This window comes from Hemicordylus capensis, chromosome 3 (genome assembly GCF_027244095.1).
Source record: "Hemicordylus capensis ecotype Gifberg chromosome 3, rHemCap1.1.pri, whole genome shotgun sequence".
Classification (NCBI taxonomy): domain Eukaryota; kingdom Metazoa; phylum Chordata; class Lepidosauria; order Squamata; family Cordylidae; genus Hemicordylus; species Hemicordylus capensis.
In genome coordinates this window covers 354,208,085-354,233,560 of record NC_069659.1, presented here as the reverse complement: position 1 = coordinate 354,233,560, position 25,476 = coordinate 354,208,085, and the positions used below count along the sequence as shown (strand labels likewise).

General features: G+C 41.8%; 1 protein-coding gene across 7 annotated transcripts in view; it reads left to right on the top strand.

The window, feature by feature from the left end:
- LRCH3 (leucine rich repeats and calponin homology domain containing 3) overlaps positions 1–25,476 on the top strand; it is a 127,166-nt gene that overhangs the window by 36,313 nt on the left and 65,377 nt on the right. For all 7 annotated transcript variants that reach the window (XM_053313257.1, XM_053313255.1, XM_053313252.1 and 4 more), the window contains exons 2-6: positions 7,075–7,219; positions 15,392–15,518; positions 17,878–17,983; positions 18,118–18,254; positions 19,333–19,442. In XM_053313257.1, coding sequence (XP_053169232.1) covers positions 7,075–7,219; positions 15,392–15,518; positions 17,878–17,983; positions 18,118–18,254; positions 19,333–19,442 — 625 coding nt within the window. The remainder of the gene's footprint in view (positions 1–7,074; positions 7,220–15,391; positions 15,519–17,877; positions 17,984–18,117; positions 18,255–19,332; positions 19,443–25,476) is intronic.

The window sequence follows — 25,476 nt, the reverse complement described above, 5'->3', positions numbered from 1 at the left end:
GATGTTTCAGCTGCTGTGCAGGAGAGGGTTTAACCGTAAGTCTGAAGAAGCATGAGAGGGAGTAAATCCTGGAAAGTGGGGAAGTCTTCAGCTTTGTTGCTTATGGGGTAAGAGCAGGTTTATGTACCGCTGATTGATTTTTGTGTTATGGGAATTCTCAGGTCAGGTCTGAAGGAGCTTCCCTTGAGTTTTGCTATGTCTTATTGGTTCGTGGATTTTTTCTTCTGTCTCACAAATAAGGAGAATCCTAGCACTATTTTGTGTTAATACTCTTGGACGCAACCTAAAGTCCTAAACCATTTGTTCTGTACTACTCAATTGTTACTTTTAATTTATATAATTGGCAAACTGTTCTGCAACACACCTTTTAAATAATTGTTCAGGGGGGTGTTTGTTCCCCCGTGCTCCTTCCCTCTTCCCCCATGTTGCTACCTCCATTGATTACCCTTTCAAGTGCTTCATAGTCAGTGTTCCCTCTGAGGCGTCACATGTGCTTGTGCGCCATGTTTTTTGATGTCCGCACAGTTTATTTTAGATCCCGCTCCGGTTGAATCAGGAAGCCCCCACTCTGATTGCATGTGTGCACACACTGACTTGATACTGCCACCCAGAACAAAACTCATTCTGCACACAGATGAAAAAAATTAGAGAGGACACTGTTCATAGGTACCAGCTGCAGGGGTGAAGCCTCACACGTAGTCTTCATGGGCCAGCTCTTTGTTTCTGTTGGCTAATGACTCTTAATGGAGTATGAGCCAGCCATGCTCTCAGATGCATGCAACATTAGGCTAGAATCAGAATATGCTGGATGAAGGGAGAAAATCTTGGAGGCAATCGTTATTTACCATAGCTACTAGGTGGAGACTAAAATAGGTGGGGAGCTGTTGTGCTGTTACAGAAACATCTGTCTTGCCACTTGGGAAAACTGGATGCTGCACTAGATGGACTATTGGACACTTAGTTTGATCCAGCAGGGCTCTTATGTTAAACAAGCAAGTTGTATGAGCAGGACTTAAGAAATCCTTTATTATTTATTTATTGCATTTTTATACTGCCCCTCTCAATTTGGCCCAGGGCGGTTTACAAACAAAACAAAAACGGTCAAAATCAGTCAACAACAAAAACAAAAATCCTAAAATACCATAAAACAATCAGTTAAAAAACAATGTAAAAACCCTAAAAAAACCCCCAGTACATTAAAAAACCAACAACCCTTACAACAATTTAAAAATCCTGGAAGGCCAGGCCAAACAGGTAAGATTAGCCTGTGACAAGTGAACAATTATTCCTGACGAGGAGGAAAAGCCGTGATGTGTAATGTACCTACATAGCTCAAGGAACCATTCGATGAGAAAATATTTTGTTTAGTGAACTGAGCCAGCATTTCTTGAACCTTTTGCATTTCTCCTAATCATCTGGAAAGGGTTGGTGGGATTTAGCACTGTGGCCCCCACACCATTACTTATGTATATGTTCCTTTAAAATCAGTAGGAATTAGATTCAGATGGCTCTGTTTGGGCTTACAGCCTATTTTCCCCACCTTCCGTATATCAGTTTTCTCACATCAAATGTCTGTGCTTTAATTTACAAAAGAAAAATATTGAGATAGCATTCGAGTCACAATTAGGAAACTGCACTGCTACTTGGGAATAATCTTGTGAGTTGGTATGAAGAAATCAGTGAAAGCACTTGCTTTCAGCTGGAGCAGAGAAAATTGGAAACCTATTAAAGTAGTCTTTTCCTTATAAGGAACACAACTCATGCTTGCCTGCTCTTGTGATAGCAGTCAAAGTGATTGTATAGCACTGCAGAATCTCCCATTCTGCTTATTTTAACAAGTAGGGACCCTGTTTTCCATAAAAAGCAAGACTACTCCAGGGTTGGGTTTTTTTTAGAAAACTTGCCTTTGCAATGTTAATATAAGTGATCTGGTTTTTCTAAGGTCACATCACAGATTTAAACTACTCATTTGCTTCAGAGGACTGTGTTCAGTGTGTGACTTGGATTCAGTTCTGAAAACCACATTCTCATTACTTTGATTTCCAATGTACAATTCTTGAGGTCTGCATTAGTAAATAAAGATCTAAATCCGTGAAAGGATTATTCAAAACAAGGATATCACAACACTCTTCTGTGGTACACGATTATGAACTTAATTTAGATTGACTTGTACTATCATTGCCTTTTTTGAATTGAGGTGGCAGTTTTTAATACCTTTACTGGGGAATAGATCCTACTAAAATGAGTAAAATGTGCATCAGAATAAACATGCTTAGGAGAGCACTATGCAGTTTACACTGCTTGTTGCACAGATGTTGTTTGATATCATTAAGCTAATACAAGAGATGGCAGAAGACCTATGTATCTATTATATTAATTCTCATAGAAGTGCCTCTGTGGGGATGCGTCCTGGCAACCCAGCGGATTGGCTGGGCAGCGGTTAGCTGCGTAGGGAAGTGGCCGCTTAGGGAGGAAAGGAAAAGAAGGAAAGTGGGCAAGCGGAGAGGAGAACTGAACGGACTGGGGCAGAAGGGCACACAGATGCTCTGTGCGGGTCGGCTAGTTGTATACTATTGCTCAAGTGATGCTTGAAATATATACACATTAAGAACGAAATTAAGCACACATAGGCAAGGTTTCATGTGTTATCTTCAAACCTTTTTATACAAACCCATCATTTCTTTAGAATTCATTAACAAAAAAAAAGACAGGCCTCTGATCCAGTCTACAACTTGACGTGGGAAAAGGCAACATATCTGTCTTCACTGTGTGGTAGTTGGCACCTAAACCAAACTCTATGTGATACTTTTTATTATTAACTTTCTTTTTTATTTCAGCTATTATTCTAAGCTATTGTTCTTCACTTACAGCACTTTTTACACAAAATATACCTTGTTTATCCTTGTTTATAGTGTGAAGGAGGAAATCTTCCTATTTTTATAAATGAAAACTGTAGTTGGGAGGCAGAGAGAGATCTTACCTGTACATAATTAATATGTGCAATTTTCTGTCACAAGATGACCACTCACTTAGATGACTTTAGAAGGGGATTCGACACATGCAAGGAAAATAAGTCTACCGAGCGCTGCTGGTCATGAGGGCTCTATATTCCCTGTATGTTCAGAGGCGCTGTCCCTCTGAATGCCAGTTGCTGAGGAGCAGTGATGGGAAAAGGCTTTACCCCATTTCCTGCTTGTGGGCTTCTTGAAGGGTTGCCCACTGTGAGAGTCGGGATTTTGGACTAAATAGGTCTTTAGTCTGATCCAGTAAAACTGCTCTTCATGTTCTTACAATGAAGCATAATGCTTACTACAGTTTGAGTTAAAATTTGGGATAATCAGTATGGGGAGCAACAGGTAAGGCTGGTTTGAGGGCTTGATTTATTCCCGTGTTTGCCACTTGTGGGTTAGATTAAGCTGGATCCTTTGATCTTGGAAAATTTGTCCCAAGGAAGCAGTATGGCTCTGTTTTGCACTAGAAGAACTTCAGTTCAGTTCTACCACAACAGTTCATGCACTGCTAGTAGGTTTTCTCCTGACCTTATAAGTTAGTAATAGAACCTTGTGAAAATAGCTTGATATGTGTGTAAGTAGAAAGAGGCATGTGTTTTCATCCACATGGTTGTAATCCTTGCTGAGAATGGCTCGCCCTGCACAGAGCTACAAAATGATGCCAGGCACATGGACTTAAATCTCTGCTATGTAAATGTCATGATCCCAAACCACAGACCCCCCCATGAAGGGGGATGAGGTGGACAGAGTTGGAGTCATTGATGGCTTGATGGCAGCCCTGAGCCTCTAGGATCCCCCCCCCACACTGGGTGAACCAGGGGAACCTGAACCAGTGCCACCACCAAGACCCAAGGACATAACCATGGTGTCATTTTCTCATTCAGAGGAACTTCTGGTTCAGAGGCCTCCCAGTATTGCTAGAGCAAGTGCTTGTAAAACCAGGCAAGGCCTGTTTAAGAATTAAAGCTTCCTTATGGAAGAGGAGAGGTGAGTCGTCCTATCTAAGCAGCAGGCAGTAAAACCCAGCAGTCTGCCAAGAGAGAGAAATTGCTGGCCAGAAACCACTGGAGCAGTGCTCTCTCTTGTTGCAGCTCCTGCATTCCCTAATTGGCTCTGGCTGTGAGGTCCAGACCTGTGGCCCTTGGAGCTATCCAAGGTCCGATGCATCCCTGATCTCTGTCTTGGGAGACCATAGCTCAGCCTGCAGCAGGATAGTACACGGATTGCTGATAATAATATCATTTGATTTCAAGTAGTTCTCCATTTTTAGTCAGTCTTGAGAATCAAACAAATAGATGAACTCTATCTGACTCTATCCATGATGACCTTGGGGATCAGAGTAATAACCACAGCTGAAAGATAAACACACTTTTTAAAGTAGTATGTTCCTCTTTAAGGTATCCTTATGGGCTGGCATTGTTTCACAGGAGGGGATAAATTCTGCAGTTTTAAAATAAACCTAGGTCAGAAAATGCTTCCACCATGGTCAGCAAGTAGGAAGGCATGAGATCATCCTATCCTCCTGTTTCAGGAAATCCTCCAAGCATGAAATTAGGCAATATTACAAGGGACCTTAAATGCTTGCAGCGTAGAAGAGAAAAACATGCAGCCAAATCAAATGCTTTGCAGATTGACCCTGAGACTCATTGAGTTCACAGTGATTTCTCTCCGTTTAAAAGACTCTCCTCATTCAGCTTGGGAGGCTGCTGCTCCAGCAAAATAAGAATAACTTATTGAATGGTTTTTGGACATAGATGGGCAACAAGTACTGAAGCATCCAACAGTTTTACTTGTTTATTCAGTACTAGAATTGGTTATTCTTTCAGTGAATGTTGCATTTTACAGAGTTTCAAAAGGGAAAAAGAAGTCCCTGCTCCCAAGGCACTTCTGGTTTAAAACAGAGGGTGGGGAGGGAGAAGCCAAGATTACAAGGGATGAGTGTGAGCCAGGAAATTAGAGAACTGAGGGGCATTTATCTAATATAGTTACTATGTTTCTCAAAATTGACCAAGAATAGAAGACTACTATTAAAATGTGTTATGAATAACCAGCTTACACAATGGAGATGCCACACCCACACATTTATCATTGTTTTCCAGCTGCAAGCTATGCCCCAGCAACAGCTTCACACATTTTCTGTAGAAATATAGAAAACTAAACAATCTGGTGACTATTTATTTAGATAACTTTATCAAACATAGCAGTATTCTTAAAGAACCTTTCATGGTCTGGCAGAAGAAACATTTTTTAGAAATTGGATTTTTAGTTTCAGTCAGGGATTTTGTTTTAAATATGGTTTAATTTTTATTTTATTTTTGGAACTTCTGTTATATTAAGAGTCATTTTAAAATAAACTGATTTAAAATTAGCTGAATGTAATACAAACACAGATCAAAATCTGCACTCATAATCTTTTGAAAGTAAATCCATAACCATCTGGATTGGCATATTGACCCAGTTCATATATCACATATAACAAGAAGGTTTCTCTTTCACATAGCAAGATGCATTCAAGCTGACAGTGTCTAAATATTCAAAATTGGCACAACAAATACAATACCATCATGTCATATTTATAATGCTCAACTTCAAAATGCACATATTTCTGCCCAGCTTCTTTGTTTTACATAGACTCTGTTTTACAGAGACTTGAACGCTTGAATTCAGTAATCCAGACTTGAATTCAATAACCCAGTTCAAACATCATGTGGAACCATAGTTTAATCCTGGTTCTGTGCAACACCTTTTAGCCTTGGGTATGCACATGCATTTTCACTTCCCTTGCATGCATGGGGATAGGAAGGATTGTACTTCCAATCCTGGCTTAGAAAAAATTAGAGAATTCTTCCTTTTGTCACTTGTGGAGGGGGAGTATGCATGCCCGAGGCTAGGGGGCATCCCATAAAATTAAACTGTGGTTCCTGGTAACAAACAGCAACTGCTTCTGGAAAATTCTGAGTGCTTAGTCTTCAAGTAAATGAGCTTGTTAAGTGTCCTTACATATTTATAGAGTCAAACAGACATTTTTAATTTTCCAATAGTCTCTCTTAACAATAATACATCCCTGTAATGCAAAAGGAATAAGCTGCATAAGTGGGTTAAATCAGTCCACCCTTCTCTGATATGGGTTTTGATTTTACTTGGATAATTAAATTCCCAAGTCAGTAGATTCGCAGAAGGATGGTGACAATTTTTTAATTTTATTTATTTTTATTGTTGACATTTTATATCCCGCTCTTCCTCCAAGGATCCCAAAGCGGTGTGCTACATACTTAAGTTTCTCCTCACAACATCCCTGTGAAGTAGGTTAGGCTGAGAGAGAAGAGACTGGCCCAGAGTCACCCAGCAAGTATTTGGCTGAATGGGGATTTGAACTCGGGTCTCTCCTGTCCTAGTCCAGCACTCTAACCACTATACCATGCTGGCTTGATGTAATGAGTTACACATCCTCAGGTTGTATTAACTAGAACATGTAAAAGCTATGAATACATGCTAATAACAATATGGTCCATTCTTAATTATTCTCATCACCATGGAAATAATACATTCATCATGGGCCTGAAGAACGTGTAAGAACCAGGTGCAGAAGAGAGTGCAGAGTTGCGTATTTGAAGGCCATACATGTATGAACCCTATGGGAAGGGCTGGGAAAGACTCCAGTGTGAAACCCTGCGGAGCTGCTGCCAGTTAGAGTAGACAGTACTGAGCTAGATGGTGTGACTCTGCATAAGGCAATTTTATATGTTCATTTTTGTAACTGTTTGCTGCTGTCACAGTGTTCTGATTCCTCTTTCCCTACCTTCAAATGCAAAGTTCATTTCTAATTGGGTCCCCCCCCCCTTCCAACTGGCTGTTGTGTTCTCCATCTGATTCTAATTGTTCTGAGGGAAGGAGAGCTAGTTTGTTAAAACTTCAAACAGATATGGCTGAGAAATCTGTGTCTTTACTTTTGTTTTGCCTAATAGGCATAGCATAGACTGGGTTTCTTTATGTTTGCTATGCCTCATACAAATTCTGCAAGTAATGAATGACCCATTCTTGCTTCCTTTTGCTTCTCTTTCAGATCTATCACGGAACAGGCTGTCAGAGCTGCCTGCAGAAACTTGTCTCTTTGTTTCCCTTGAGAGCCTTAACTTGTACCAGAATTGCATTCGCTATATTCCAGAAGCCGTCTTGAACTTGCAGTCATTGACATTTCTGAATATCAGGTAAGCATGACAAAATAGTAGTAGCATCCTCCATTTAGTTAGTTATATTTATAAACTGCCTAACCCTCAAAATCTCAAGGCAGTATAGACAACTTAAAACAATAAATAAAACTCAACAATTAAAACAATTTTAAAATCATAATTTTTAAAAAATAGTTTAGCAAAATGCCTGTGAAAACAGGTGGTTTTTTTAAAAAAGACAGCCAGAGATGGAGAAGCTCATATTGATGGGGAGCACAGTCCAAAGCCCTGCAGCAGCCACAGAGAAGGCCCAGTCCCGTGTTGCCACCAAATGAGCCGGTGGCAGCCAAAACCAAATCTCCCCTTGTGATCTCAGTAAGCAGTGCGGTTCATGACAAAGAAGGTGCTCTCTTAAATTACGAAACTCTCGCTTTATCAAATTGTGGTGTATTACTCCAAGCAAAGGCCCTTGGAGTAGGTCTCTTTTGGAAAGACAAATTATACCTCGGATGTTTGGCATTCAGTGCTCTTTTTCAGGACCTTAACTTGAATTGGCTGTGATTCTAATTGTCCTGTGAACACACCAGGACTCTCTGGATTTCCTGTTCTGACAGCAGCTTCTCATGCTGTGTTGGAGGCTACTCCAAAGGGTCTTCTGAATTCCAGGCCAACATGAGTGTGTGACACACAAAGGGTGTTGTTTGTTAGGAGAGGGACAGGGTGATGATGGAGTCAGAGCATTTTTCTTTCAGGCAATTTGTAATAGTGGTTTTGAAAGATTCTTGGCAAGAGATATACAGCCATGCTTTGATGAAAACTTAAATCTCTGCTGCTATGATAATAGTTTGCTGCATCTTATTGAACTCTAGCAGCATGTAGTGCCGTGTATTATTTCAAGAAGTCCTCCAAGACCTTTGTGTAGCTTGGCCAATTGGCCAATTCAGCTTTGCCCAGCTTTGTTTTGTTTTGTTTTTACAGTGAGAGGGGTTTTTTTGAAAAAGGATGTGAGTCATAGGATAACTTCCTATTGTTGTGTATTAGAAAAATGTTTAGCATATACTGCCAGCTGACAATCTCTACTGCTTGAGGAGAGGATTTTGCAGTGGAAATCTTAAATTCTACATTTAAAAGTATCATATTTTATCTCCTGACAAACTTGAGACTATCGCAGTTTTCTATCAGTGGGGGAGGACATCCTGGATCTGGTTGTTCTTTTCACTCCAAAGGCAAAGCTATTAAAATTTTTAGACCTCAGATAGAACACCACACCTAGCCACACATTGGTGCTAAAACCTATGGCAACCATTTTAGCTTTGTTCCATACCGTATAGATGGTAATTAATCCAGAGGATGGAGCCACCCGATCAGATATTTGAGTGGCTCTGACAACTATCTTCCAACTACGGCTTATCCATCCAAACTGCTACTTGCCAGCATGATCCAAGTGATCAGGTTATGGGGGAGAATTAAGTTATACTGATAACTGGCCCCACCAGCCATGGTTCTCAGATCTGCTGACGTTGGTGCTTAACCTCTGTGGTTCCTCCCAACACCTCTGAAGTTGCTATACCAGTCATCCAAATCCAGACCGGCATGCTTGTCCGCTTGGAGACTGAAAAGCAAATTCTAGAGAGCTTGGTGTAAGGATCAAGTGTGATCCATACACTCCCAGATTCCGGAATTGAGTCAACTGTCTGGATTAACAGAACCCCATGCAGGGCCTTCCTCCAGTGGTATAATTGTAAAACGTTTTGGCCAGCAGATGTTTTTGAAATTCTGATGCTTTTTCATTCAAGCTTCAAACAAGGACTCTATCTCAGCACCTGTGAGAGAAAGGTATCTGCCATCAAAACAATCCTGTGACACTGTGGATCACAACCACTATCAAGCCATCCCCATTGGAAGTGGCTCTCTACTGAGGGGGCATCTCTACTGAGCCTCCAAAAAGCCACAGGTTTCCTTCAGGAAGTCTGAGCAGAGTACTGTGAACATTCACAAAGAGGCTGTCTGAACTCATCAGGTCTATTTCTCTCAAAATTTGTTTTGGAAGCTCCTGTTCTTAATGGCAATCACATTGACCAAAAAAATCTCTGAACTTGGAGCTCACTTCAATTGGGAGGAACTCTTGGTCTTCTGCAGTAATACTGAAGATTGATCCCCTTGATATGCTCTGCTGGTTTTGCCCTCCTGTACGTATCTCAGAGATTCTAAGTAAATGAATGGACATTTGGATGTCCAGCGAGTGCTTGCTATAGGGTACATTAGATGTACCATGGGCTTTAGAAAATCAGAAGCCCTGTTCATTTCCTTCCATCCTGCATTTTCAGAGAAGGAGATATTAACGGCCACTGTGGAGGTGCATTGCATTGTCTTTGCCTATGAGAATCAGGCCTTCAGAATTCGTTTTATAAAAGCAGTTTTATTTTACATTGCTGCTACAATGGTCTGCACAGTAACCACCTGCTGCATAGTAACTGTCCACTAGGAAAGATTTGTAGGTATGCCACCCAGTCTTCAGTCTCTGCCTTTGTTGAGGTACTATAAGATGGACATTTTCGCTTCCCCTCGAAGCTGTAGGACGCAGGAGTTCCAATAGGTGGTAGCTCTAGTGTAGGTTGGAGCGTAGTGTGGGGATGGAGTGTAGGGTTGGAGCATCAGCTTTTCAGCATCCCACTCCAGGAAGCCCTCCTCCACTGAAAGAGAAAGAAACTTTGTACTGAAGGTTCGTTTTCTTCAGTGGAGAGAGCGTTTCTTGTCCTCCCCATCTTGCTTCAGTCGAGTCCCTGTTGTTCCTTGTTGCTCTTGCCTGCAGCTGCTTTAAGAGTTGTGAGTGAGTGTCAGTAGCACAAAACAAATGAAAAGCCCCAGATCTTTTAAAGTATTAATAAGACAGGAGCCAATAAGCATCTTACTTTTGTTTTTGCTGTAAACTAATCAGAGAGAGACTAGGCTGATTGACTCATCAGGCAACCAATCAGAGTGTCCAGAGGGTGGGGAAGTCTTTTTCTTTTAGCTAACCAGAAGAATCCAATAACCATTTTGTATGCTGGCCTTGGGCCGAAATAAACACATACATATACAATAACCATTTTGGTTAGAGAGCAGGCTTACTAGTTGGCTGTTGGTAAGTCTGATCTTTGCTGGCTTCTTTGTTTGTGTTTGTTTGAAGGGAGGAATGCAGCCTCTGCTTTCTCTCCCTTGCTCTCTGATCTGATCTATATGCAAAGCATTATAGTCTATTCCCAGAATGACATACCATAAAACATTGGAAGGAACATCAGACTTATAAGACTGGACTAATTAGATTAGAAACTGGCATAAGAAGCCAGAAAGTGTCCCCCCACCCTCTCCGTTTAGGGCACATGCATGAATTTCTGAATACAAACTGTTTTTCAAATAATTGCAGAAGTGGCTTTCTGTGTAGGTGTGGTATATGGAATAAAATCTGTTGGAAGGAAAATAATTTTAAAAATCCATTTGCTATGCAGGGAACTAACCAGATTTTCTCTGGATTGTGGCCAGTATCTGTAACATTAATATGTGCACTGGGAATTATGGTTCATTGGGCAAGGATTAAGGAAGTGATCTCTATTCTTTTTTTAATGTTGCTTGCTAGAATGGACATCCAGGCTAAGTGGTGGGCATCCAAGGCGGGTAGAAAGTGTCACCCAGCTGTTCAGCAGGCCTAGAGTAGGGAGAATGTGTCTCCATGCATCTTTGCTTCCCATGGTGTCTTCTTATTTACAGAAGATGGTTCATAACTGCAGCAAGCATCAGTGAAAAACCTGTGGTTTTTCTATTATTTATATATGCATTTTTGAAATAGGCAGGCAGAGCTGCCGTTGTAACTTCAGAATGCATTTGTTCTACACTTTCGTATCTGGTCTCTGTTTTACCTGTGGGTTATATAGATTTATTTACTTTTACATGTATAGCCTGTGCTTCCTCTAAGAAGCCCAGAATGGTGCACCTGGTTACAGTTATCCTCCCAACCCCTATGAGAAGGTTATGCTGAGAGATAAGTGACTGTCCCAGAGTCTCTGGGTGAGTTTCATGGCTGAATGGGGATTTGGACTTGGATTCCTCCAGTCTAGTCTAGCACACTAACCACTGTACCACTCCTGCTCAGAGTTCTTTCCTGTGGTTTGTTCATTTTTGAAATAATCAGGCAGACAGAGCTGCCCTGTTGACTTCAGAATGCATTTACTCTCCACAGAAACAGCCTTTTGTAGCTGGTCTGTGCTTTACTTGTGGCCCGTACAGTGGTGTGTATGTGTATTTGTTTTGATCTTGTTTTGTTAGATACAAGTCTACACACTACTGTAGTCCTATCAAGCACTATATACGCTCAGGGCTCCATTCTGTGACCAATGCTTTTCAATATCTACATGAAACCGCTGGGTGAGGTCATCAGGAGATTTGGTGCTGGGTGTTATCAGTATGCTGATGACACCCAAATCTATTTCTCTCTTTCATCTGCATCATCAGGAGATGGTGTCCATTCCTAAATGCCTGCCTACAGGCAGTAATGGCCTGGATGAAGGGAAACAGATTGAAGCTGAATACAAGCAAGACGGAGATGCTCGTTATAGGGGCTCAGATGAGTTAGATCTCCCTGTGCTGGATGGGGTTACACTCCCCCGGAAGGAGCAGGTATGCAGCTTGGGGGTTCTCCTGGATCCAGACCTCACCCTGGTATTTCAGGTGCAGGCTATGGCCAGGAGTGCTTTTTATTAGCTTCGGCTGATTTGACAGCTGCGTCCATTCCTAGAGGAGAATGACCTCAGAACATCGGTGCATCAGCCGGTAACCTCCAGGCTTAACTACTGCAATGCACTCTATGTGGGGCTGCCTTTGTACATAGTTCGGAAACTTCAGTTAGTTCAAAATGTGGCAGCCAGGCTGGTCTGCGGGGCAACTCGGAGAGACCATATTATGCCTGTTTTGAAACAGCTACACTGGCTGCCGATATGTTTCTGGGCAAAATACAAAGTGCTGGTTATTACCTTTAAAGCCCTGAATGGCTTAGGTCCAGGTTACCTTAGAGAACACCTTCTTCGGTCTGATCACCACCGCACGCTAAGATAATTTGGGGAGGTCCGGCTCCAGTTGCCACCGGTTTGTCTGGTGTTGACTCAGAGGCGGGCCTTCTCTGTAGCCGCTCTTGGTCTGTGGAATGTGCTCGCTGCAGAAATCTATAATTTGAATTTTTATTGGCATTTAGGAGAGCCCTAAAGACCTATCTGTTCGGCCTGGCCTTCCAGGGTTTTTAAATTGTTTTAAAGGGTTCTTGATGTATTTGGGGTTTTTAATAAGGTTTTGAATTGTTTATTTTTTAGCTGTCTTATTGTATTTTTAAAAAGTTACTAGTTTTGAACATTGATTGATTTTAACTGTTTTGTGGTATTTGTAAAACGCCCTGAGCTATTCTGTAAGGGCGGTCTAGAAATTGAATAAAATAAATAATGATATAAAGCAACTGATGTTTTCCATATTTCTCTATATCGCTGCTGATGAATAATTGGTGTGTGTGTGTGTGTGTGTGTGTGTGTGTGTGTGTGTGTGTGTGTGTTGGTATTTTCGTTCCAGTTGTTAGCTACAAATCTACATTTTGCCAGTCATTGCTAAGGCGTCCACCTAGTCCTGGCTCCTCCTCTGCAGCTTCCCACAATTGGCCCCACCCCTCACTACCTGTGGCTCTACCCATCACCTGCCCTGCCTAGCGCCCTACCCACCCCTCCCTGGTCGCAGGAACCACCAGCCACTATTGCCGTGTGGCACCTCTGTTTTCAAGGAGTGCATGATAGTACTGTTCACTGCTTACAGCTCTAGTTCTTACTATATTTGAAGTTTGCTTCTAGAACATACCAGAACTTGGGAATCTCTTGCCACTGGGAGGCATAAAGGAGATTTGAATAGCATTTCTTTAGTGTCAGTGGGAGGAGTAACTATTTCAGGATACCCTTTTTCCATTTAAGAGAACAAACCTTCACAGCAAGTCCAATGTTTCTTTCTCTAGCAATTAAGAGAGAGACAGCTGTAATCAGTTCTCCAGTTGCATCTGTATTTCAGTTGAATCTGCTCACTGTAATTATTGTTTGTTAACGTAAACCATGGTTAACCCACTTCGTCATGCCTGATTCAGTCAGTTCAATAAAAATCACCAGTTTTCCTTCCATGATGACATGCCTGAATTCTAACACAGCTTTCCAGGGCAAACCCATACTTTGTTCTAGATTTAAGTGTGGATTTTACATTTTTCTTTAGCCTCTTTATGCATTCCTTTTGTACTTGCAGTTTACTTCTGTTTCCCTGTTGGTTGTGTTCCTTCATGTGGGCTTTGAAGTTAAATTAATGCTGGAAAGTCTAGCATTGATGTTGACTGTGGTTTCCCTTTGGATGCTTATGGTCTGTGGTCCTCAGACTGCCAATTTATAGCCCCAAGGTTCCCTCCTTTTTGAAGGACGAAAATTCAGACAAGTACAGACTTCAAATGATAGGCTTGGTTAGTTTTTCTCCCCAGAAAGCTTCATCTCAGAGAATGAAGATAAGGCAACTATTTTTCACAAACTTGCATCCTACAATATCACATACCAGCATTTCACATTAAACAGTCTGTTGCTCCGTAGGTAATACAATGTGGAACATTTGTTCACCTGGGGCAACCTTGTAACATCTGATGTAGCCCCATTATCCCTGCTAACTGAGCAAAAGACACCTTTTAAAGTGGTGATTCTCTTAATATTTAGCAGGAAGAGAGCAACTGGGCCTGGGCCTGTCCAGACCCAGCACAGCATCCCTTCAGTGGCTGTTGCTGGTGTCTACCTTATGTTTCTTTTTACATTGTAAGCTCTTTGGGGACCATCTTATTTATGTATTATTTATTCTTCTGTGTTTTTCTTTGAGAACTTTGGTTGAAGAGCAGTATATAAATATTTGTTGTAGTAGTAGCAGCAACAGCTTCAGACTCCATTCGTTTAGATTCTTGATTCTCATCAAGCCCCTGGTTTTGCACTGACCTAAGTCAGCTATAGATTACGTCTATCTAAGTCAACAGGTCAACTTTATAGTGTTAAATGACCATCTAATAATAAACACAGATCTGTACACAGCAGCTTGAAAGAGAAAGTGCAGATGTTTTGGGAGTAGAACAAAAATACTTGTACCTTGCTGGTCCCTTGGGTTCCTTTCCATAGGTAACCCTTTCCCCAACTCTTTCTTTCTCAATGCAAGGGAATGAGTGTCTGCTAACTTTCTTCTCAGCAAGAAGTGGGGTCACTTTCCCTCTCTCCATCCCTTGGCTTATGTCATCCAGTAACTAGGGCATCCAAAGCAGTTTCTGTCTCCCAAACAATCTGAAAATCTAAATTGCGAGGGATCCAGAAGCGCACACACACACCCGACACACAAATACACATGCATACACACACCCCTTAAGCTTCCTGTTGAAACAGTCCCATTGTATGGTGGCTGCAGCATGACAGTTGCGTCTAGCAGTTAAGCTTAGCTATATGATATTAAATTATTTTGGCAGAATAGTTATCATGGATCACATGATGCAATATCTGTCAGGAGAGGAGAGCTGAGTGCATGCTACAGCAAACAAACTGGGTGAATAAGCCCTTAGCTACTCTTAGAAAAGTGGGGTGGTTTTTTCCCCTTGACCTAGAGAGGGTGCATTTGGACATCTCCTAGTGTAGCATGTCCATTTATGTGTCTATAAATCTTGACTGGGGGCGGGAAACATTTCCTATTCAGAATGACAACTCTTACATGCCTCATAGCAAGCAACTTCTCCTTAGTTTCCAAGGATGTAAGAAATTGTTTAAGGCACACAGATCTCAGCTGTGCAGTTCTCTGAATCATGGTTTCATGTAGAAGATGAGAGCTCTTATAATGCTGTCCTTTACTTTCAACTCCAGGAATTTAGCCGAACTTGGTTGTAATGGGTAGCAGGTTGGTAGACTGGGAATAGTATGTAGAAAATAAGGAGATCCCAGTTGGTCTGGGAAAACATACTCCTGTGTTGTTTTGTTTAATATTTTAATATTGATACCATGTTTGTTCTTTTTTAAAAAGTTCCAGGATGGTTTATAGAACAAATCCTCTGACACACTTATGTTTTTACTTTCTGTGCTGCATGGGAACTGATAGTGGTTCATTTCATGTTCTCACTACTTTCTTCTTGCTTTTCCTTCTCTGTCTGAAAAGTCGGAATCAGCTCTCAACATTGCCAGTTCACTTGTGCAGCCTACCCTTGAAAGTTTTGATAGCAAGCAATAATAAGCTCGTTTCACTTCCTGAAGAAATTGGACAGCTCAGGCACCTGATGGAGCTTGTAAGTGTGTCAATATTTTAATTGTTCAGTGTTTAACATAATGAAGCATCCGTTTTCTGTCCAACAAGATTAATCTGAGTATATTATGGGTACTCAGGATGGTTAGCAACAAAGAATAACCATATCAAATCAACAATTAGAAACAATAATGTCAACATCAACTAGACTAACTAATGCTGGACAAATTTCCTTTGTTGTTCATTGATGCAGCTACAGTTTATCCACTGTATCCACTGACCATATGTTGAGTAATCAGGATAATAACTCCGTATGAAAAATTCTGATTTCCACCATGAATGTCATTCTATAGGTGAAGGTTATCTATAGCCTGATATGTCCCAAACCCCATTATGTTAACATTCTGGGAGCAGGCTGAATGCTATTATAAAAATTAACATTCTGCTTTCTCCAGCCCTCCTGGAGATGGGTGGGATGGCTGCCAAATTCTTGTGGCTTTGTTCTAGGTTTATGGTGAATTGCTAAAGTAAGTGCTGAATTTGTTGAAACAGTGAGGTGTTGACACATTGAGGAGAGCCACAAGTGAATTTTTAATCATACATACATACATACATACATACATACATACATACATACATATTGTTTTAATAAAATTAGAATTACATTGATTATAGTTGTATTCTTCTGTGATGATTTGTGAGTTTTATCACACATAATTTTAACTATTGTCGTAATGTAATATCACAAAAGGGCTACCTCACATATATACACATCAGAAGGTTCTCCTAATGAATGGCTACTGTATTGCCCCTTGTTAGTTATTAGAAGGTGTTTTGATTTTGACTGCAGAGATGTGGAGATTGCATCTGATAGGAACATAGGCAGCTGCCATATACTGAGTCAGACTATTGGTCCATTTAGCTCAGTATTGTCTACACAGACTGGCAGTGGCTTCTCCAAAGTTGCAGGCAGGAGTCTCTTTCAGCCCTGTCTTGGAGATTCTGCCAGGGAGGTAACTTGGAACCTTCTGCATGCAAGAACCCAGATGCTCTTCCCAGAACAGCCCAATCCCCTCAGGGGAATATCTTAGAGTGCTCACACATGTGGTCTCTCATTCAAATGCAACCAGGGTGGACCCTGCTTAGCAAATGGGACAATTCATGCTTGCTACCACAAGACCAATGGACTATATGAACTGCCAAAATGACTCTGCAGCATCTTCAGTTATTTCCTCCCATATTTCAGATGTGGGGATTGCATCTGTTGGACTAGATGAACTGCCAGAAAATGAAAACTTGGCATCTCTTTTGATTTTGGAAAGATTAATTTATGACATTTGTAGACTTAGTGTACACTTAACGAGTAACTGATCTCTGAACTTGGTTTCCCCATTTCTAAATGATAAAAAATGCTTCATGCCTATAATATTATATTCAGTTATGTATGTTTTTATACCCTTCTCTATCCCTTAGGCTCATGGCAGTCTAAGTTTTTTGAAAGGTCTGTCCCCAAGGTGGCTGCTCACAGACTTAAAATAAACAAACAAGCAAGCAAAAGTGCAGTGGTGATGGTATCTCTAGAACTTTGCCCTGTAGGGAGATCGATGTTAAGTCTCAGCCCCGGGATGTTCATCCTCTTCAACAGCAGCACCCGTTGCCAGTGCCAAACACTGAAAGAGATGCTGCAGAGTGGGCTGGACTCAGTGGGGGCCAGAGATTTTATAAATAAAACACTACTGCCAGTCACAACCCTAAATCTTAAGGACAACCGGATTTTTTAGCAACTACTGAGATGCATCTGAGGGCTAGTTTGCATGGCTCCTATCACTTACCTGAATAAAAATATCTTACTTGAAACTCTTTTTGTGGTGAAGTAGTCACTGGAAGACTTTTGAATATTGAAGAGTGAATTGGTTAGTGCTGGATCAGTGAGTCAAATATTTTGTTGCATATCTAGCTTTATTAAAAAATACTCTGAACTCCTGCTATGCCTTATGCTGAATAGTGTTCTGGTAGTGTCTACCTGACTGGCAGCATTGCGGAGTCTTAAGTTAAATCTTTTCTAGCAGTGTTCCCTCTAAAGCATGCACACATGCCTACGCTCACAAATGGGGTTTTTGGTCCGCTCAGTTAATTTTAGATTCCGTTCAGGAAGGCCCCATTCTGAATGCATGTGTGCACACACTGCCTTGATACTCCCACCCTGAACAAAACTCTTTCCACACACAGATGAAAAAAATTAGAGAGAATACTGTTTCCTAGCACTATTACCGGAGATCCCTTAACTGAACCAGTGCACTATACTAATAATAAAACTAATACTGTTTTTCATGTGATGACACAACCAGAAACAAGGTGAAAAGAATTAAACCAACTGTTCACTCCATAATCTTGTTTTACAGGACGTAAGTTGTAATGAAATACAGACAGTTCCATCACAGGTTGGCTGTTTGGAGTCTCTGCGAGACCTGAACCTCAGAAGAAATCACTTGCTGCATTTACCTGAAGGTAAGGGATGCAGGGGGAGAAGTGCACAACTGCTAATGCTTCTAGGCATTTTTGGAAATCAACTTAACGGCCTTGTTTTCTTTTACAATTGGTTAACTACAATGTGTGTTGTATTTGCATGTGTACTCCTGCAGAGCTTGCAGAGCTGCCTCTGATTCGATTAGATTTCTCCTGCAATAAAATCACAACAATCCCAGTTTGTTACCGGAACCTCAGGCATTTGCAGACAATCACTCTAGATAACAACCCACTGCAGTCACCCCCTGCACAGGTAATGTATAATGAGAGATTAAAATACTAATCTTATATAATACTAATTTTATAATCTTATATAATACTAATAGAGAGTCAGCATGGTGTAGTGGTTGGAGTGCTGGACTAGGACCGGGGAGACCCGAGTTCAAATCCCCATTCAGCCATGATACTAGCTGGGTGACTCTGGGCCAGTCACTTCTCTCTCAGCCTAACCTACTTCACAGGGTTGTTGTGAAAGAGAAACTTAAGTATGTAGTACACCACTCTGGGCTCCTTGGAGGAAGAGCGGGATAGAAATGTAATAATAATAATATAATCTCAACCAGAATCCATTTTCTCTGAACATGTCAAATTAGTTCATGGGAGAATGCTATGCTATGAACCTATTAGTTCATAGGTTAATATAGGTTTTTTTGGGGTGTTCACATTATGTGGTGATTGATGTGGACAAGTTGCTCAGGATGACGTTTTCTTTGGAGATCCATGGAAATTAATCACACTTTTTTAAAAAAAAATCCCTGCTTACTGGGCAGAGAGGCATCTTTCAAGTGGAGACGCTCTGGTATTTAGCAGGAGGAGAGGAACTGTCACTATTCTTCCCAACACAGTAACTTTACCAGTAGTTTTTTATCGTTTCTTCTTTGTCCCCCCACCTCCTTCGTTTTTTGGATTGTGATCTTTTCCCCATTTCTATGTTATATATACTGATTTGTGAAATTTGTTACAAAACAGTATATAATATTCTACACTAAGCTAGAGTTAAACTTTGTTTTCTCATGGCTACAACTGATTTTTATTCAGTTAACCTTTTAGTTAGATGGAAGAGGTGTAGCCAATGTTAGATTTAAAATTAATGTATTTGTAATATTTTATATTCCACTTTTACCCTGCTTTTCCTCTGAAGAAGACAGAGCAGTGTTACAAGACAGCTTCCTCTCCATTTTGGAATTTACCATGCTGGTAACAGCAATTGATGTATGGTTCCCAGGCAAAAGCAAATCATATGGTCCAGTAATTTATAGATCACAGCAGTTAGTAATGGTTGCTGTATCATTACCAAACGTTTTTGATGGTGTTCCCTTTTTTCCTTTAAGATATGCATAAAAGGAAAAGTCCATATATTTAAATATCTGAATATGGAAGCATGCAAGGTAGCTCCAGATCTTCCGGATTACGATAGGCGGCCAATGGGGTTTGGCTCTTGGTAAGTGTTCATACGTTTCAGGTTTTCCATGTTTTTAAGAAGAGTTTGTGGAGATGTTCTTAGTCCTTTGTTGTGTGTTAAGTCCATAGTAGTATAAAACACACATGCACACACACCCTGCCAGATAATATTCTTCTGTTTGTTTAACCTTTTGTGCAAGGTGGTATAACTCTTCTGGTCTAACCACAGGTGTAAATGTGATCTCTTTCCTGTCATCAAAGTTTGTTGTTCCTGACAGACTTTCCTTTTGACTTAGCCCAGTAACATACATCTCTGAGCACATAATGAGTTGCTAAATTAAGACAGTTGGTGCTGGGAGTGCAATTTGTGTTTGTATTACTCAGTCCCGATTGATGCCAGGTAATGAGGCAAGCTATTAGAATCCTAGAGAAAGAAATACACGTGCAGCAATCCTGCAAAGCACTGCAGAACCACAGACAGTTTTAGATGTTTTACAGTGACTTCAGTACCCCCCTTTGGAGATCCATAAATAAAACAATCGAACTACTGTGGTTGTGCCAGGATTTGAATGAAAAGGACAACGGAGGGCTGTGGGCCACCTCCAGCCTCAAAGGCAGGATGCCTCTGAGTACCATTTGCAGGGGAGTAATGGCAGGAGAGAGAGCACGCCCTCAACTCCTGTCTGTGGCTTCCAGCGGCATCTGGTGGGCCACTGTGCGAAACAGGATGCTGGACTAGATGGGCCTTGGGCCTGATCCAGCAGGGCTGTTCTTATCTTCTTATGTTCTTAACTTGCTTAATGGGCTGAAGAGTTCCTTGTCAGCTCTCCAAATGAAAAACACATTTCAGCACAGACATTTTCTGAAATTCTATTTGTTCTTAGTTCTTTGTGCTAGAGCGTGATCTGTGTAATAGATCTATGTACTTCAGTGTCGTCAGTAAGCTTTCAGAGTGGTTGCCTGTCCAGTTGCTGCTTCTCTCCCTCCTCAAGCTGTAGCTTAGTACTTAAGAGGTAGTAGCTACCTGGCTTGCCATAGTGCAGCAGGAATAAGCATGGGGATGCCCTCTACTGTAGCAATGAAAGCTCTTGACTTTGAGCTGGATGACAGGAAGGAAAGCAGGCTATCTTAGCAATGGAGCCGGCCTCAGCTTAGGGGTGTGAGTGTGTGTGTCTTAGAGAGGGGAGGAGAGAGAGATGTGCTACTATCTGTCTTGCTTCTTCCCGTACCTGGTGCAAACATCAAAGCAGGCAGAGCACTAGCAGCCAGAACTGCTGCCTTAGATTGCTGCTGAAGAAGAAGAGAAGAGAGAGATGGGAAGATGACTGTGTTGCACAAAGTTTTTATTCAAGTGGCCCTGGTATTCAAAGCTCTGGTATTAATCATGGAACACTCTCTTCTCTTTTAGTTTGTTAATCCTTTTCAACAATAACACTTTTAGGCAGAACATTTCCAGTTATTACTAGAATTTTTTCTCAATTTCTACATCCACAGGATGCAGATCTACATACAGCACTGCTATATTTGTGCATAATCTAGTGTCTGTGAGAGAAGCGTTTGGCATCTTGGGAACTGCAACCATTCTCTCTTTCTGTTTGACTGTTTTTATTCCATATAGCTATGGAGCAAAATCTGAAACTGTATGGTGAAATGTATGTATGTGTGTACATGCACAGCACATCAAGTAGTTGGAGGTGGAACTTTTGAGCTATTCGTGTTTCCTTGACCCTTACCCATGACTATGGTTATCCTTGTTGCCCAGCTGTGCCTGTACCCTTCCCCCTTTCTTTCCCACACTCTTGGTCAAACACAATGTATGTACATATCCTGGACTGACACAATTTTGCTCAGACTAATGGATTTTCTGATGCAGAGTACACACAGTCTTGATTGCATAGCACTTAAACTACATCCACTAAATTGCTTTAAAGCACAACCTGATTTCTCAGCACTTTTCCTCCCTTTAGTAGCCCAAAGTCAGGGAGAGAGTAAAATACAGAATTTGTTCTTCAAGGAATATTAAAAAAGCAGGAGTGGCACCTGTCTCTTAAACCTGTGCACACAACTGCAGGTATAATAAGGAAATTGTATCAAGACTGGGGTGCTGACAGAGTAGCTGAAAAAATTACAGAGCCAGCCATGGTCAGTCTGCAGACTCCTCTGGCAGAACAGAGACATAAGAGGTGCCTTGGAGCAAATGAATTCCATTCAGAAGTTGAGCTGAAAGAACAGAATCAAGGAAGCAATTTAACATGCCCCAAAGATCATCTACAGGGCAGGCTAAACAATAGAACGATGCAGTCAATGGATGCTGATGGAGCTGGAATGTATCAGCTTGGACATTTGACCATTATTAGGTAGATATTTGATTTTTTTATAGAAAGGGGAGATATTTGGTAGCCTTTGCTGAATAGTTCACTGGAGAGACGGTCTTGTTTGCCCTGAGAGCATTTTGGCAAGGATGACAACAGCAAAAACAAAAAAACTCTTTCTGCTTTGCAAATTGAACTCCTAAACTGCTTGCTGCATGAGCTGATCAGATTTGAAAACTGGCATTTGAGCCTCATAATGTGCTGATGATGTTGAAATCTGCACTGAACACCCAACCTGCCTCTTAGGCTAATATTCCTACTATCGTGTGTTGTGTCCTGGTCAGACCTGTGAGGTCCTGGTGTAAATTTATCCTTGGCTATGAGCTGACTGACTGACAAGTTGTATGGTCATAGCATCAGATTCCCGGATGTAAAATGGAAGCACCAACAACCTACTTTACAGTGTTTTTAATGTATTGATATTTTGGGTTTTTTCAAATACTGTTCTAAGTAGCTGATAGCAAGGCCTGAATACAAAATGTATAGCAAAGACTTAACACAGCTGTGCAGATCAGTAAAAGTAGCGAGCACATGTATTCATAATTTGGGACAGATTGGTAGCCTGAAAGCAGGGAGAGGGGGGAGAACCAGCTGGTTCTTTTAATTTCTGAAAGTTTCTTGCCTCTCTGGCCTGGAGACACAGTAGTGGCTAATAAGCAATGAGCTGAATTATATCAATAAAACCTCCTCTGAGTCATCAAGGCTGTGGTCAGTCCCTAGGATCATGGTTTAGATTATTATGAGCTGTGATGAACCACAGGCTTACGTGCTCCCCTCTCCTTTATACCCAAGGAGAGGAGATTGACAGCTTCCTTTTTCGATTTTGAATAAACTGCAATTTCCATTATGTCCCAACTTGGGAAACTGTGGCTTGATCTGGATCGTGATCCGTTGCATTCATATGGGTTCTGTGCCTGCACAGGGACCTTGCGGATAGATTGACTAGCTCCTTGGGCCACCTCCAACTGCCCTGCACATGCTTCATGCTTCCGTTATTTTCGGCATTTGGGGCGTGTCTTGTTCAGTTTCTATTAGACTGCCTATGTGTCTATTTTTATTTTATTTATTTATTAAAATATTTGTATACCACCCAAAACTTATGTCTCTGGGCGGTTTACAACAGAATAAAAACAAAGTAAAACATTCGTTAAGACAAAAATGGGGGAGGGGGACACACACGACAACAATTTAAAAAATTTAAAATAATATTTTAAAACAGCATTAAAACCATTAAAATAACATTAATTAAAAGCCTGGGTGAAGAAATGTGTTTTTAAAGACTTTTAAAAAGCTGTCAGAGATGAGGAGGCTCTTATTTCACTAGGGAGCGTATTCCAAAGCCTCGGGGCAGCAGCGGAGAAGGCCTGTCCCTGAGTGGCCACCAGATGAGCCGGTGGCAGCTGCAGACGGACCTCTCCAGCAGATCTCAGTGGGTGGTGGGGTTCATGCAGAAGAAGGCATTCCCTTAAATACCCAGGGCCCAAACAAAGTCTACACCTCGTATTGTTCGCTTCTTGGTGATTTTAAGAAAACGTCGGATATCTCAGTAAATGACTACGGAAAGGACTAGGAAAAAGTTTGATAGTTACGATCTTGAACTGCTTTACAGATAAGAGACATTGCTTAATTATTTAAACAAAAGAATTGAAACATGGCATTTGCCCCCGGACTTGTCTGGTGGATACGTGACTCGAAATTGTTGGCACAAGACCAAAGGGCTGTTTAACGGTCATTCTGCAGCTTAACAGACAATATTTTTTCAATGATGTCTAAGCCTCTTGCTAAAACAACTTTCAAACACTGTACGGAGTGCCGGGCAAAGCTACCGACAACGGACAGCCATGATGCCTGCTTACTTTGCTTGGGGGAGCAACATAACCCAACAACCTGCAAGATATACTGCTCCTTCTCAAAACAGACTCTGAAAAACTATGCACTGTGGGTACGCGCCACTTCGTATGATGAAGCATTTCAACCACCAACACCGAGACCTTCGTACCCATTGAGGTCGGTGTGAAGCACGGGATCATGCATGGAAACGACTCTTTCGGTGGACCCTGCAATGTTGCAATCTAAAGCTACCAAGGAGCAAGAATTCAAGTGTCTGGAAGTGGTAGAAAAGAAACACCACCAATGTAAGAAGCATAGACACCTTTCATCGACTGATGAAGAAGGTGAAGACTCCCCTCCTAGAAAAAAGCCTAAGAAAACGCGCTCCAGAAGCAGCACACCCTCTCCGACAGGTTTGCAGTCCGAAGTCGAAGAGTGGGATTCCTCGGTACTGACTTCGGCATTGACTAAGACATGATCGGCTCCGACAATCACAATATCGAACAAGTCTCCTTCGACATCGACAGCTACGGGTTCAACATCGAGGGAAGTACTTCCCTCGGTATCGACAGCGCTAGAGCATCAGAATCCCATGGAGTTGACATCGGAGCAGATGCCTATTCATTCGCAGGCAGCAAAACTGCAGAGGGCATACCAGCCAGAGGCCACCTCCAGCCTCAAAGGCAGGATGCCTCGGAGTACCAGTTGCAGGGGAGTAACAGCAGGAGAGAGGGCATGTCCTCAACTCCTGCCTGTGGCTTCCAGCGGCATCTGGTGTGCCACTGTGCAAAACAGGATGCTGGACTAGATGGGCCTTGGGCCTGATCCAGCAGGGCTGTTCTTATGATCTTATATGGACTTTGGAGAAGGAGCAACTGGTGAAGAAGAAGTTGCTTTGGATCCTAAAACGACAACCTTGTTGTTCACAATATTGGAGTCGACTGATAGCACTCAGTTGGGCTCAACATTTCAGGGCTTCTCGAGACTCAGTGTCGAGCACGATACTGAAGATGTAGCCCTTTTGATACCAAAAACTCCATCAATGTCGCCTGTAAGAGCACAACTTTTGGCATCGAACCCAGTACAATTAATGCCTACTACAACCAACCGAATAAGATTTATGTCTCCATTGAGACAGTTGAATGATCGAACCGGTGTGTCCAGACCGTTGTCTTTGTTCACACGACCAAGTGCAGCCTATACACCTTGGAAGTAACCGTTGCAATATACAGCTGCACAAGGCTTGTCGTATCTAGGTGTATCTAGTCAGATAATGCATAGCTGTGGCTTCAGACACACCTCAACTGTGGTTTACCCTGTAGACTATGCAGAATAAAAGATCTGGAAGGTCCAACAGGAGCCGTTACAAACTGTGCAACAAGCATCACTGCAGGCACCACTGCAACCACCAAAGGAACCTGAAAGAATAATCACAATGGTGTCTACGGCGAACCAAACTCAAACTCCACCTGCTCAACCAAAGGTGCCAGTGAGACCTATACAACCAGAGCTGTCAGTGAGGCCCAAGAAAGTGGCAAAGAAAAAGACATTTCCAGACTTACCTGTAGACTTTCCTGTGGAACCTGATGAGAATGGTGACACTGATCAAGATACCACCTACTCATCTGAAACGGATGACGAAGGCACTATTGAGCCTGATCCTCCGGCAGAAGTACCACAAAAGACTTCTGTGTCACCATCAGAAGAATTAAAGGCCTACTAGCTGAATCCTCACAGATCATCTGTGCTCTAGGAGTTTGAGTGCACTTGGAATATACTCCCCACCCTGCCGCCTCCTGCTGCAGTCTCTCTTCTTGCCGTCCCTCCCTGCCACCTGCCCCAGTCTCTCTTCTTGCCCTCCCTCCCCCATGC